General features: G+C 40.2%; 1 protein-coding gene across 5 annotated transcripts in view; it reads right to left on the bottom strand.

The window, feature by feature from the left end:
• The window catches only part of LOC148021456 (uncharacterized protein At5g02240-like), a 199,211-nt gene that overhangs the window by 142,754 nt on the left and 41,370 nt on the right, over positions 1 to 15,087 (bottom strand). For all 5 annotated transcript variants that reach the window (XM_087699346.1, XM_087699345.1, XM_087699344.1 and 2 more), the window contains exon 2: positions 5,688 to 5,772. In XM_087699346.1, the coding sequence (XP_087555472.1) occupies positions 5,688 to 5,772 (85 nt within the window). The remainder of the gene's footprint in view (positions 1 to 5,687; positions 5,773 to 15,087) is intronic.

Below are 15,087 nucleotides of genomic sequence, written 5' to 3'. Positions count from 1 at the left end.
CGCAGGCTGGCAACGTCCCCAGGCAAACTAGTGGGCAGCATGGGCCTGGTGCTATTGTGGAGGATCTGGCAGTGCAGGTGGCAAACCTGCTGGGCAATGGCGACAGGGGACACTGCCAACGAGCTGCTAACAAGAGACGGGCAGCACTATGGTCTTCCACCTAAGACAGAGTTGAATTGAGCGGGAACTCCTAGAGGGTGAGCAAAGCTGAACTAAGCTAAACTCAGCTCTAATACCAAATGTAAGAAGCTGAGAGGATCAAAGCTTGGCTGAGAGTGCAGTTGACAGTGTGAAGAGTGAAGCACGACACCCAATGGAATAGACTGAAAAAGAGTATAACCTGAAAGTACAAAGTACAACCCTTAAACCTTAGGGTTGTAGGGGGTATTCACACCCGAACACAATAAGTGCTCGTAAGTGTGTAATATAAGCACATATGAAAGAAGAGAATAAGTCTGGGGGAAAAAACATCTCATATCGAGAGTAAAAAGTTCGTCAGTATCCTACTGATCACCGACACTCCTCTGTGAGCATAGGCGTGAGTGAAACCCAACAGTAATAAGTTAGTGGTACTTGGTGTCTAATTTTGGCCTATAGCAATTTATTGGCCACTAATGTCGGCGGTGACATTAGAGACTAGGCATTAATGAATTAATTAATGTCAGTGTAAGAGTCAATAACTACTCAAGGATACTTGGAAGACAAATTGGTCTAGTCAATTTAATTATTAACTAGTAAAATTAATTTTCTGAGCACTAGAATAATTATTAAATTACTTTTCAGAATTAATTAATAAGTTGGATAATGCTAGAAAATGGGATTAGAAGGCTGCCCATGCAAGTGGGAAAAACGTTTTTAGGGGCTAGTGGGAGCCTATTCCAACCATTGTGAGCGAGAAGAAGGCTGTCAGAGAGCAAGAAGATACTGTTGATCTAATTTACAGCCACCATGGACCAATCCTACAACAAAGTGACAGTAATTTGGAGCCATCCAGGAGCAGGTGACAGTAGCCTAAGGTCCTTCTGGTATAGGTGGCAGCATACAGGAGAGGGGAGCAGTCTTTTTAGTGGTCCTAAGCTATAGGCAACAGCTTCCATGGCTCTTTCAGTAGGATAAACAACAGTTTTTCAACATTTCTCGCTATGAAACTCTGAAATTTCTCTCTATAGCATTCTCTCTCATCCCCTAGCCTTCTCTCAAGTTATCTTAGCATTTTCCAACAGTTTGAGCCATCAGTGGGAAAGATTTTAGTCAATCTCTACTATAAATCGTAATTTACAGTAGAAATTAAGATTTTGACAACAGCCTCAAGACATGTGCTCAAAATTAAGGGCCTAGGACTTGAATTCCAACAGCTGAAATTGAGGAATTTCAAGAGGCCAACCAACCAATACCAAATTCGCGGCTGAATTTGTCTTTTGAGAAGCAAGATGAAGGCCAATCCCCAAGCAAACCGAGGGGTAAATTGATTTGAAGGCTTGTTGGTTAGTTTTGATAGCAAGAGGCACTTGGACTAGTGGAGGAGATCAAAGAATCATCATTGTACTCCTTCCATTTGCAATATAAGATAAAGAAACCATTTGTAATATAAGATAAAGAAATATCGCAAGGGGCACCAATTTTGGTGCCACCAAGGTGTCCAATGTCCAAGATTAAAGTAGTAAAGTGTGCATTTTCAATTTATGTGAATTTTATGCTTGCTATAATTAGTGCTTAATCATGTTATTTACCACCCTATCCAAGAAGGAAGGCTGGTTTCATCGTTCCATGGCCAGGATACCATCAATTCCCTTGACTTGGTGGGCTCGAGGTACCTGATTGAAGGTCAAAAGCTTTGCTCTAGGACTGAAATTATATTCAGCTGAGCATAACAACAAGAATATCTTTAAATAGTGAGATGGGACCAAGCAAGGATGATGACTCTCAATCTGAAAATTCACAAAGTGCTTCCTTCTAGGTCTCTTGAAGATCATGATTACCAAGAGGAAGAGGAATTTGACGACCAATTTAAAGATAAGCTAAGGACAACAACTGAAATGTTTATACAATTGGCAAATGATCCTCAGTTTATGGGCTTTTCGAACCCCTTGAAGGAGGGCAACAAAGGTAAGAAGAGAAAATCGTCTTCAAAGAGGTTCAGGATACCAAGATGCACTAAAAGAAGAGCCAATACAGTAGCATGATGTTCCAAATGTAGGTAGCGAGCATAAGCAAATGATGTCAGTGGAGCAATTGATGCATATGCAAGGCCAACTTGGAAGTGCCAATCCAATGCTTTTTGGACAGCAAGGCATACATGCAATCATGGGGCAGTCATGTTACTTTGGTAGTGGCACTAGTTTCCATGCTATGGTGGGTCAAGGACCACATACGAGGATGTATGATGCAATTCCTTATCATATGCAACAACCAATGCATGATGTGCAAGGCCCATTGTATTTGAATATGGCTTGGTAATATGCATAACCCCATGTATAACAATGTTAGCATGATGCTAGGGCACAAAGTGGTAAGTTTGGCAATGCATATATGTAGCCCATTGTGTTAGGCACTCATGGTATTAATGTTGGTTATGCAAATGCTCCACATAGTGTTGATTATGAGGAAAAATGCAGCTAGTAATGCATACAATGTATGGGAAAATGTATCTTGGTATGGCTAGTAGTATGCAAATTCTCATGCACAGTCACATTGTAATGGTCCAAAGTATGCAAACAAGAATGTTTCCTTATGTATCTGGTGCTCCTAGCATGTCAAGTACACATGAGAAGAAGGTCAATTGGATGCAATGTTGCATATTAGTTAGGTTGAAATTACAACAATGTGAAAGCATAAAGCATCGCAATGCTTCAGCAGAAGAAAAGCTTATAAGCTAGTGGAGGTTTCAAGGCAAGTAAAGTTAGTGGTAAAGTTTCTATATGCTTCTTGGTGAAGCTTCAGCATTGTTTCACCAATAGATGCAAAGTGGATGGAAAAGGATGACTTAGCAAACCATCCTCAGTTGTTGCAGCTTTACCTAGATGCCTTCCAGTTATATAGCCGACTTTAGTTCGGGTTTAGTCAAGTTCAACAAAACAGGGGTTCGTAGTATTGCCTGATACTCAAGGGGGAGATAGCACTTCCACTCCACCAATTGTGGACGGCTCTCATATGTAGTGAATCTCGGATGTATTCAACATGCATCCAAGGTACTGTGCTGACATTATGTCTGCCCAAGGTCCTTCTGGTGCAGGTGACAACATACAGGAGGGGGTAGCAGTCCTAGTGCAGGTGACAATATATAGGAGGGGATAGTAGTCTTTCTAGTGGTCTAAGCAGTATCTTACTCCATGCATTGCAAAGAAGATCAATGGATGCTGATCTCTAATCTTACCCCATGCCTTGCAAAGTTCCATAACATCATCATTGGCCTAATCTACCACCACATGGAGGACTAAAAAAAATTAGGTTTTGAGCTTTTTGCCCTTGGGATCTCTCTTATTTTCAGATTGCTGCCTACTGGGACAAGAGGGATGCCCCATTTATTCACATACAAGCAGCCATTAATTCTTTGTGTTGTGCCAATGCTTTCCAAGTCCTTGTTTCTTTTGCCTCTCCTCAGCCCTATTTTCAGATGTGCCCACTTTTTTGGCCTTGGATACTTTCTTGGATGGCTTCTCATCTTCGTCCTTGAAGCTCAAAGACTTCCCACATAGCATCAGTTATACATGTCATGTCAATGAGATATGACATGTTGGTCACTAGGGTGTTTATACAAAAATCCCTAATTTCCTTGGGCAGCACATAACAATACTTCTTAATTTTCTCCGAAAGGGGGACAACATGATAAGAAGTGACTGGCAGTCTATGCCTAGTGACAAGGCATTAATGTTAAGAGGGCCTTTGCTCCTACCTCTTACATTACCATCATCAGATGTATTGTCGCTCTTGCTTCCCATTTTCATTGGGAGGCACATCAACTAGATATTAAGATAACCTTCCTCCATGGCTACTTGACTAAAGAAGTATGTCACCCAACCTCCAAGCTATGAAATCAAAGGCTTAGAAGGCAAGGTATACCACTTGAAGAAAGCTCTTTAGGGCTTGGTACACCCAAAAGTATGTCACCCAACCTCCAAGCTTTGAAGTCAAAGGCTTAAAAGGCAAGGTATGCCGCTTGAAGAAAGCTCTTTAGGGCTTGGTACACCCATATTTATTCTCATTTGTTGCAGCTAGGTTTCCATAATAGCACTACAAAGTCTACTTTATATATTCGGCACAAAGTTTCAAATTTTTCTACTCTCATTCTTAATGTTAATTATGTGCTTGTTCTTGGGATCAATGTTGATCAAATTGTAGCCTTTAAGGATGATATGCATGTTGAGATATTTACAATCACACCTAATGTAGCCTCTTTGTATGAGGCAGTTTGGGCTGAAGACATACAGGCTGCAGGAATCCCATATGTACAGAGAGAGGGAAAACTGTACCCATCCAACAACTATAAAGCATTGTACTTGACTACCATTTTTCATATAGAATGAATACAATGTCATGATACTTTGTACTTTCAGTTAAGTGTGATGCCAGGAGGCATATTCCACAGTGGATTCCGTGAGGTTTTATGGTGGATTCCGTAAACTTTTATTACTGGGACTCATACACAAAGTGGATTCTTTGTCCGAGAAGTCGATGGGGACACCTATTCTTTTCGGGCGTTTTGTTAATTTAGTATGTACATGGGTGATTCCATAGCAGGTGATTTCACAAAATATATATTTAAATTAATAAACATTTATGAGTTTAGAGTGCACACTCGTGATAAATTAAGGTTAGGATTGATTTCTAACCAATTTATTTATGTAGTTGAAGACTGCTAGGTATTTACTTTTGTCGGTTTAATTGTATTATTTTACTAACGATTGTGAATGCTTCAGTTGATGTGTAGAGATAGCAGCGGTGGCAGTGGAAAGCATTGGAGGATAGCGTGTATTCAAATTATCGTCAATATTTTGATGGGCGCATACCTTAGGCATGACGCCTATATTTTGTCGTGCTTATTTATCAAGGCGCTTGATATCTATTTATTATTTTTGTATGCGTATGGGCGCACGATTTAGATATTTGTATTTGGACATTGTATTTGGATACGCCTGACTTCTTGGGCGCCCATTAGTTTTATTTCTATTTGGCACAAAAGCAAACTCAAAAGCTAAAGCGTGCTATTTTGTAATTTGGGCTATTATTTAAGCTTGAAGATGATTAATATATGAAATACATGCTTTATGGAGCGCTCACACAAGGCATGGGGGGAGTTTCCCTGTGTTGTCCACAGATCCACCAACTTTAAAGATGAAAACACCCAGATCATTGCAATCAAAACCCAACATGACAACAACAGTTAACTAACTGCAAAGGTCAAACTTCCCATGCTGAAGTCAGAGCCCATGATGACAGCCTACAAATTCAGTGATCATTGCACCCTAAATGAATGGCAATCAAGGCTCCAGCAGGAATGTTCAACATCCTGAGTTGTTCAGCCATCATAAAGCTCATCATCATCACCTCTGTCTGGCAGTGTATGCACACCTATATTGCTCAATGTGAATTTTGTGCATCTCATATGGAAGAAATATTTAGAATAATTTAGTGCTACACATATTTAGAAACTAAAACTCTGCATATCTCAGGAACTGCAACAATGTTACCAATAGCATTGGCTGCTTTCTCTTGGTTCCTCACAAGACCGAAAACTTCAAACCGCTCACTCTCTCTCAAAAGCAGTTTTGTAACCTGCCAAGAGAACAAATCCAGCAATCATATACCAGAGCCATGATTAAAAGTATACTCCATAGATCAACATCCATACTCAAATAGCCCATCTCAAAATGAATACTCCTCAAGCATAGTCCAACATGCTGATTTCTGTAAATACTTAAAACTCTTCAATTTTTATTTTTATTTTTAATCCACAATCTTATATCCTTGCGAGACAAAAAAGGAGTTAATCCTCTGATACCAAGCTCCAAGGGCCTGTGCCAGGCCTTTAAGGCCTTCTGCAAGTAGAAAACATGAACCTCTTGTCTTGAATGATCAGTCCCTTGAGCTCCCATGTAAACCTCCTAATTCTAGAATGCACTATCAATGTCCATCCAATGAGTGGACTACCAATAACAGAATGCAAGTGTGAGTGCCAACTGGATGATGGTCATGCAGGCTGCAGGAGCAAAGTCTCTATGTGGTTGATCCCCTCTTATTAAACATAACTTTTGGCCACTGAGTGGGTGCCGTACCTGTCCAAGGAACTAACTGACAGGACCTTCACCTCAACGATCCACTTCACACCAATGACTGATCAATGAGATGGGTGGGCTCTAGCATGCCATGCACAATTGGGAGGGTGGCTCCTCTTGCAAAGAGTAGGGCACCTTCTCTCATGAGAATGAGCAAGGGGAGGGCCCAAGATCACAGCCTCCTTAGATGGTATTCATTGAAGAACATGTCCTGACTGATGGCAAGAGTCTGTGCCTATCCCAAAGCCAATAGGCCTTAGGGGATATTGTAACCGACAAAGATATGGTTCTTGGACCTAAAGAGTTCAACTTATTTTGCTTCCCATCTAGCAAATAGACACAGGCATTGCTGAGCAACCAAAGTCAACAGATGCATTGATTCCTAATTTGGTCTCTATTAACAGCCTCCAAAAGGCTCTACCTATGGTTATTGGCATTTATTGTACATGGTAGGACAAATCCCCCAAATCCCCTATAAATAGGCCATGTACAAGCCTTCATCCTAAACCCTATTCATTCTTCATCCTAAACCCCATTCATTCTTCATCAAAGCAGCCTCTCCACTTGCTGCCACAGCTTGGCACCCTCTTTCTTGAGTTGGGCAACCATATTGGCTACACCTAGCTTGTTGGGTTTTACTCACGCCTACGCTCACATAGGAGTGTCAATTCCACACATAGCACACTGGGGCACTTTTTACTCTCCGTAAGAGAGGTTTTTTCACCTAGTCACATTATTCTTCATCTGTGTATTTATGTTACACAGTTTGATCACTTACTACACATTACACACATCTGTGTATAAATGCACTTTAAGTCACTTACACAACCCTAAAGTCTAAGGGTTGTACTTTGTACTTTGGTACCTCACTTTAATTAATCAAGTGTTGAGCTATGACCACACTCTCTCTCTCCACTGCACACTCTCTCAAGCTGAGCTACTGACCATCATCGCCATCAAGTGGTATCAGAGCCGAGAGCCGACTCAGCCCCTGCCTTGCAGCTCCACCCGCCAGCTCAGCTGCAGCCTCGCCCAACAGCTCTGCACCAAATCTGCCCGCTCGCTGCCCTGCAATCTGCCGCTTGCTGCCCTGAAAATTGCCACCACCCTGCAATTTGCCGCCCGTCAGCTCAATCTCTGCCAACTCAACAGTCTCGCCTGTCAGTCCTGCATCAGCTCCGCCAGCTGTTTCGCCAGCTCCGCCCTCCCACATCACCCTGGTTCCTGCGCAGTCTCTACAGTGTGCAGTTGACTACCACGTCAACATCTTTCCAGCCCAAATTTTAACGTCATCAGCTGTCACAGGTATATTTTATTATTTTATTTAGAATTTCAAAGCCAAAGTAAAGGGTTTTTGCAAAGAAAGGTAACAAGTGCTTTAGTGCACAGATTGCAGAAATTTGCAAGCATTTGGGTCAGCAAATTTGGGGCTTTTGTAATTTTGGCAAACATTGCGTATGTATTAAGGTTTCAGTCTGAAATGAATTGAAATCTTGCACATTGGACGGTCAAATTTTGGGGCCTTTGTGTTTTTAGCGCTGCTGAACACTCTTATTGCATTGGGCAGCATGTTGCTTGCTGAAATCTGAAAATTTTCAGCACATTGAGGCAGTGGTGGTCAAGTATGACACGATTTAGTTAATTACAGCTTGGCATTTGCTGTAATTTCTGAAGATTTGCAGATTTCCAAGTCAGGCCAGCTTTTCTTAATCGCTCTTACGCATTTGAAAGAGTGACATTTATCATGGAAAATCAAGGATAGAGTGATGTCTTCACTTATGTATCAAAAGAGGATAGATTGGATGGCAACAACTATTCTATGTGGTCCTTCATGATAAAGAATGTGCTTGTTGCAAAAAATCTTTGGAATTATGTCAGCAGAGAAGAAGTACATCATGGTGATTTGGCTCCTGCAACATCTCCACAAGGAGGTCATGGTCAAAGGTAAGCTGCCATTCAGCCACCACCACCCAAAGAACAACTGCATAGAAGGCTTGGGACACTAGGGATACCCAAGCATTGCCACTTATTGCATTGGCAGTTCAGCGGTCAATAATCCCATTCTGTTGCTACTTCACGAGTAGCATGGCTTACACTTGAGCATATGTTTGCTAGAAAAAATAATAATCGAATTTCTTTTTTTGAAGAAAGAGCTTGAAAATGTGAAGATGGAAGAAGGTGATGCTATGCAAGATCACCTTAATAAAATTCAAGACTTATTGCATGAGCACTTGATGAATATAGATGAGTATTATTCTGATGCATAGATGATTTCTATGACTTTAAACTCTTTGCCACTCTCTTATTTGGCCTTTCATATGGCATTGAATCTTACAATGCGGGTTTCTATGCAACCACTTACTTTTCTTTAATTGGTTAGCTTATTGCTGCAAGAAGAATAAACAAGGAAGAACAATGGAGTGGATATTGTAGCTTCTGAACAAGCTTTTATAGTAAAACAAAAGGGAAAGGGCAATCAATCCAAGAATGCTCCATACAATTTTGGAAGTTTTGGAACTTCACAGAACAACAAGAAGCAAGGGAGCACACAAGCCAAGAAGGGCAAGTGCCATTATTATAAAATCCAAGTCATTATATCACAAATGCAAAAAACTTATTGCCAAGGAGAAAAAGGAGTCTGGGATGGCAGTTTCAAATGCACCTTCTACTGCTGCTACTACGAGTGTGTCATTTGTCATTGACCATGACTATTGTTTTTATACTTGCAGTTATGATTCTTCCTAGGCAGATAGAGCATTCAGCTCTGTAGAGAATGTTAGCACTTGGTTCTTTGACAGTGGTGCTTCTAAGCACATTACATCCTGCGAGGATTTATTTACTTCTGTTGTTGCATCTCCTCTTGGTAAATCAATACAATGTGCCAACAATGCATCTTATCCTATTAGAGGTGTTGGAGAGATTGTTTTGACAGCCATTGATGGCTCTACTCTCCATTTGCAAGATGTTTTATATGTGGCAGGGATAAAGAAGCATTTGCTGTTTATTTCTTCTTAGCAAAATGTGGAATGCAAGTCACTTTTGATGATGATAAATGCATGGTCAAGGAAAAGGAATTCTTGACTTTGGTACTCACTAGTACATTATGTCATGGACTTTACGAGTTAGATGCTCACTCGGTTGATCAATCACTTTATTTGGCATTTACTCTTCCTTCTGATATGTCATAAACAAAGTTATGGCATGCTCGTATGGGACATGTGAATTATGGTAGTTTGATGCTTATGCAGCGTACTCAGATGTTGGAAAGCTTAGACCTCCTAAGCACATTTGTGAAGGATGCATTTTGGGAAAAATGTATCAATTTTCTTTTCCTCATGATGAACAACCTTTAAAGCTACGGCCAAGTTGCAGGTTGTGCATTTAGATGTATGTGGACCCATGCAGAAAAAATCATTGAGTGGATGTTATTACTTCGCCACCTTCATTAATGACTTTACACATTTTGTTGGGTTTATTCATCGGTTACAAAGTTAAAAGTATATAATGCATTTTTGGATTTTACTGCACTTGTGGAAAGTCAATCTCGCTGTCAAATTAAGATTCTCTGTTCGGATCAAGGGGGAAAATATATGTCTTTCTTGTTGAATAATTTTTTGAAGCAAAAAGGCATTGCACATCAATATGCTACTACATATAGTCCACAGCAAAAAAGGGTTGCAGAAAGGAAGAATCAATCACTCATGGAGATGGCCAGATGTATACAGAAAGCTAAAAAATTATCACATGGATTTTGAATGGAAGCAGTAATGTGTGCTTGTCACGTTTTGAATAGGTGCTCTACTAAGGCATTGAAAAATAGAACTCCTTTTGAGACTTGGAACATACGTAAACCTTGAGTTGGTCATTTTCGTACTTTTGGGTGTCTTGCATATGCTCATATTCCCAAAGTATTGAGATAAAAGTTGGACAATAAGGCTGTCAAGTGCATATTTGTGGGGTACAATAGTGAAAGCAAAGGGTAGAAATTGTATGATCATGTTTCCAAGAAATGTTTATCAATAGAGATGTGATTTTAATGAGAAATCCAAATTATCTCTAGCTGATTATAACACATATCAAGCTGCAAAAGATGTTTATGAAGGGCTCCTACCTATTTCTTTTGATGATACAACTAGAGCTTCATTAAATGAACAAAATGTTCAACTAGCTGCTCCATTAAATAATGCAGAAATTCAGCCTATGGCTGATCTGAATATTCAACAAGATGTTGAACATGAGGTTCATCAAGAGCATGCACATAATCAGGAGGCTAGACATATACCTAGATGGTACTTGCAACCTCTACAAGACAGTCATTTGGATGCTCCTCTTTTTGTGGTCGTACTCGAAGACAAACACGTCTACATGATCATGCTACTGCTACGGAGTTTGTTATGGCAGCAAACACACTTGTTGATGATGAGCTTGATTCTTTTGAGGATGCACAATACAGTATGCATTGGATGGCAACAATGCAAGCTGAATATGATTCTATCATGAAGAGTCAAACATGGGATTTAGTTACATTGCCTGTTGGAAAGAAAGCCACTGGCACTAAATAGGTTTATAAGCTGAAACATAGAGTGGATGGATCCATTGATAGTACAAAGCATAGTTGATAACATATGTTTCATACTTCCATATGTGTACGGGTATGAAAGTATGATTCAGACCCTCGGGTTGAATCATACGTTGCCCTAATTTCTTTCTTTAAAAACTAAAAAAATATAAGAATGATAGGTTGAACTTTAATAGGAATTGTAAACATTCCAAAAAAGCTTATACTTTGCTTAACAAGCATAAAAGACATTGAAATTTTACAAGGGGACTATGAATTTTGAGATTACAATCAGCCCATAAGATCCCCGAAATGTCATGACTCGTAGTACTCTAGACTCTAGACAACCCAAGAGATTGAAGGGTTAAGGGTCAAGAATCTAAATTTCTACACGCACTGCCCTCTTGCACAGCGCAAAGGGTGATGACCAGGCTAATGATTGATCTTGCTGCTTCCACACAAATAGGTTGAGACTTGAGCATGCATGCTACACATGCAGGTAATCTATAGGAGAGAATGCCAAAACTGTAGGGAAAAACTTCTAGGCAAAAAGTGACAATTTTAACCTGTCAGAAGGCGTTTTTTTAAACCCCAAAAAATAACCAAGTATAAAATGGCTTTTAAGTTTTCATACATCTGCATTCTAGACGTCTACAAATGTTCGCTATACTGAATCATACGAGTCTAAATCCAACTATGGTATAAAGCCAAGCCTATGCCAAAAGGCTATGCACAAAAGAAAGACATTGATTATGAGGAGACATATGCTTCTACATCCCGTATGACCACTATCAGTATGGTTGCATTGGCTGTCCATTATGGTTGAATTGTGCATCAACTTGACATTGGAACTGCATTTTTACATGTGGAACTTCAAGAAGAAGTGTATGTATAGCATTCCATTGGTTTTGTAGCTAAAGGATTCAAACACTTGGTATGCAATCTGAAAAGGCTTTGTATGGTTTGAAACAAGCTTCACAAGCTTGATATGCCAAAATTGATGCCTTTCTACTCAACCAAGGGTTCATTAGCAGCCCATCAGAGTCTACTCTTTACGTATGCAAAGAGGGAGGATCCTTGCTGGTCATTTGTCTTTTATGTGGATGATCTCCAGCTCACAGGGCCACATGCTAGTCAAATTTCAGCATTTAAGAAAAATTTGCAACAAACTTTTGATATGTTTGATTTGGGGCCTTTGCAGTACTATTTGGGCATTCACTTTATTCATGATACTAAAGGTATTGGATTGTCACAGTCCAAATATATTGGTAATCTCCTTGAGAGATTTGGCTTCCAGGATTGCAAACCAGTAAGCACACTGATGGAGATCGGACTTAAGCTGTCTTTGCATGATGACAGTGCTATGTTTGACATTCATACATATGCTCCAACAATCGGATGCCTTACTTATTTATGCAACACAAGGCCAGATCTTCAGTTTGCACTTTCAACCTTGAGCAGATATATGCACAACCCACACATGTCACAATGGCAAGCTATGAAGCATGTTTTTCATTACTTACAACCACTAGGACTCTCAGATTCAAGGGGGGCCACTGCACTTACATGCTTACAGTGATTCTGATTGGGCTCGAGATTTTGATTCTCGTCACTCTACAAGTGAAAATTGTTTCTTTCTGGGCTCTTCTTGCATTTCTTGGCTTAGCAAGAAACAATCCACTATTGCCACATTGTCTTGTGAAGATAAATACAAGGTGACTTTCACTACTACAATCGAATTTGTATGGCTGAGATGTTTATTGGCTGATCTTGATGTATCTGTCATGGAGCCTACTCCTTTGTTTACTGACAGCCAAAGTGCCATTGAAGTGGCATAGAACTCAGTGTTTCATGCATACACGAAACACATTGAAATATATTATCACTTTGTCAGAGAGAGGCTATGTGTAGGGGATATCAGCCTTGCCTACTGTTCTACCAACAACAATGTGGCAAACATCTTCATCAAATCTTTTCCTCACAACAAATTTGAAGCATTTTGCAATGCTTTAAATTTGATCTCCTTTGGTGGACGATCCTTGTATGCTGATCACTTATCGCTCCAAGGGGGTTTTTTGGGTTTCACTCACACCTACGCTCACACAAGAGTATTAGTGATCCGCATGTAGGACAATAGGGCACTTTTTGCTCTCTGTAAGAGATGTTTTTTACCCCAGTCACATTATTCTTCATCTATATATTTATATTACACAGTTTGGTCACTTACCTCACATTGCACACATCTGTGTGTGAATGCACTTTAAGTCACTTACACAACCCTAAAGTCTAAGGGTTGTACTTTGTACTTTGGTACCTCAATTTAATCAATCAAGTGTCGAGTTGTGACCACACTCTCTCTCCAATGCACACTCTCTCAAGCTGAGCTACTGACCATCATCACCAACATAGCTGGATCATAGCGACTGACCACCTGCTTTCAGCCTGCGATTTCTGTCACAGGCTGCCACCCAGTAGTCTCCTCTTGCTTCCAGAAGTCACCACACTTGGCAGCACTTGCATTTGCTGCCTGCAGGTCTGATCCTCCAAATTTTCCTGCATTTTGTCCATTGTTCTTGATTTCAGCCAGTCAACTATCTTCTGGCTGCTGCCTACAATCGTTGACGCCTATGTTTGCATCATGGAGAGTCCTTGACAATAGGTGATATCATCTTCATAGTGTATGATCAGCTTACGATTTTCTCACTAGTGTGTTTGGTGGACAGCTGTTCTTGGCAGCAGACACTTTTGCGTTCTCTTCAGTTGGCTGCCCAATTCATAGCAGAAATTATTCTAGAGAGATTTCTGCATCTTCCCCATCATGGATAACTCTTAAGGACTGCATCTTGCTTCCTCAGCTGCTGTCCTTCATCACCTAGTGTCTTCTTCAGCATCCCCCTATGCTAAGGACTGCCTCTTCCTCACCACACAGAGCATTCCTTCACGGGTGCTGCTGCTTAATCGGCCAAGACACTCAAATTCTCTCTGAACACTGATCAGCGTCATTAACTCAACTCTGCTCATCTTAGTACCAATCCTAAAGACAACAGCACTCTAAGGCTCGCTCTATTGTAACAACATTCAACATGATTCTCTATTCCTGATACATTACTTCATTCTTCCTTTCTGTTTTTGAATTCTGTGTCATAAAGTTTGCTGTAAACACTGAAACTAGCCTTAGTCCTTAGATAGGGTGGTAAATAACCTGATCAAGCACTAATTACAGCAAGCATAAAATTCATATAAACTGAAAATGCACACTTTACCACTTTAATCTTGACCATTGGACACCCTATTGGCCCCAAAAGTGGAGCCCCTTGCGATATTTCTTTATCTTATATTGCAAATGGAAGGAATACAACTGAGATCCTCTAAGCTCTTCCACTAATCCAAGTGCCTCTCATTGTCAAAACTAACTGACAAGCCTCCAAACTAATTTGCCCCTTGGTTTGCTCAGGGATTAGCCTTCACTCTACTCCTTGAAAGACAATTCAGCCCCAAATTTTATATTGATTGGCTGGCCTTTTCAATCTCCTTGAAATTCCTCAATTTCATTTGCTGGAATTCGAGCCCCAGGCCCTTATTTCTGAGCATGCATCCCAAGGTGGCTGTCAAACCCTAATTTCTGATGTGAATTAGGGTTTACAACAGAGATTAACTAAAATCTCTTCCTCTAATGGCTCAAACTATTGGAAAATGTAGAGATAACATGAGAGATGGCTAGGGAAATGAGAGAAAATGTTGTAGAGAGAAAAATTTCAGAGTTTCATCGCAAGATACACTAAAAAGCTACTACTATCCTACTCAAAACAACCATGGAAGCTATCACCTACAACTAACCACCAAAAAGACTACATGCCCCCTCCTCTATGCTATCATCTGTACCAAAAGGACCTTGGATTGTTGTCACCTGCTCATGGAGGGCTTCAAACTGTTGTCACATGTTGTAGGACTGATCCATTGTGGCTGCAAATCACATCAGCAACCTCTCCTTACTCTCTAACAACCTCCTCCTCTCTCACAATGGCTGGAATAAACTTTCACCAGTCCCTAAAAACGTTTTTCCTACTAGCATGGATAAGTTTTGCCAAGTGGCAGCCTTCTAATCCCATTTTCCAACATTATCCAACTTATTAAATTAATTTTTAAAATATTAATTATTCTAGTACTCAAGAAATTTAATTTCACCAGCCAATAATTAAATTAGCTAGGCCAATTTTTCTTCCAAGTATCCCTAAGCAGTTATTAACCCTTAGACCG

This window comes from Lygodium microphyllum, chromosome 18, assembly GCF_053477565.2.
Source record: "Lygodium microphyllum isolate KBCC chromosome 18, Lygodium_microphyllum_v1.1.10, whole genome shotgun sequence".
Classification (NCBI taxonomy): Eukaryota; Viridiplantae; Streptophyta; class Polypodiopsida; order Schizaeales; family Lygodiaceae; genus Lygodium; species Lygodium microphyllum.
Note: the sequence above shows the minus strand (reverse complement) of the source record. Positions and strands in the feature narration are given on the sequence as shown.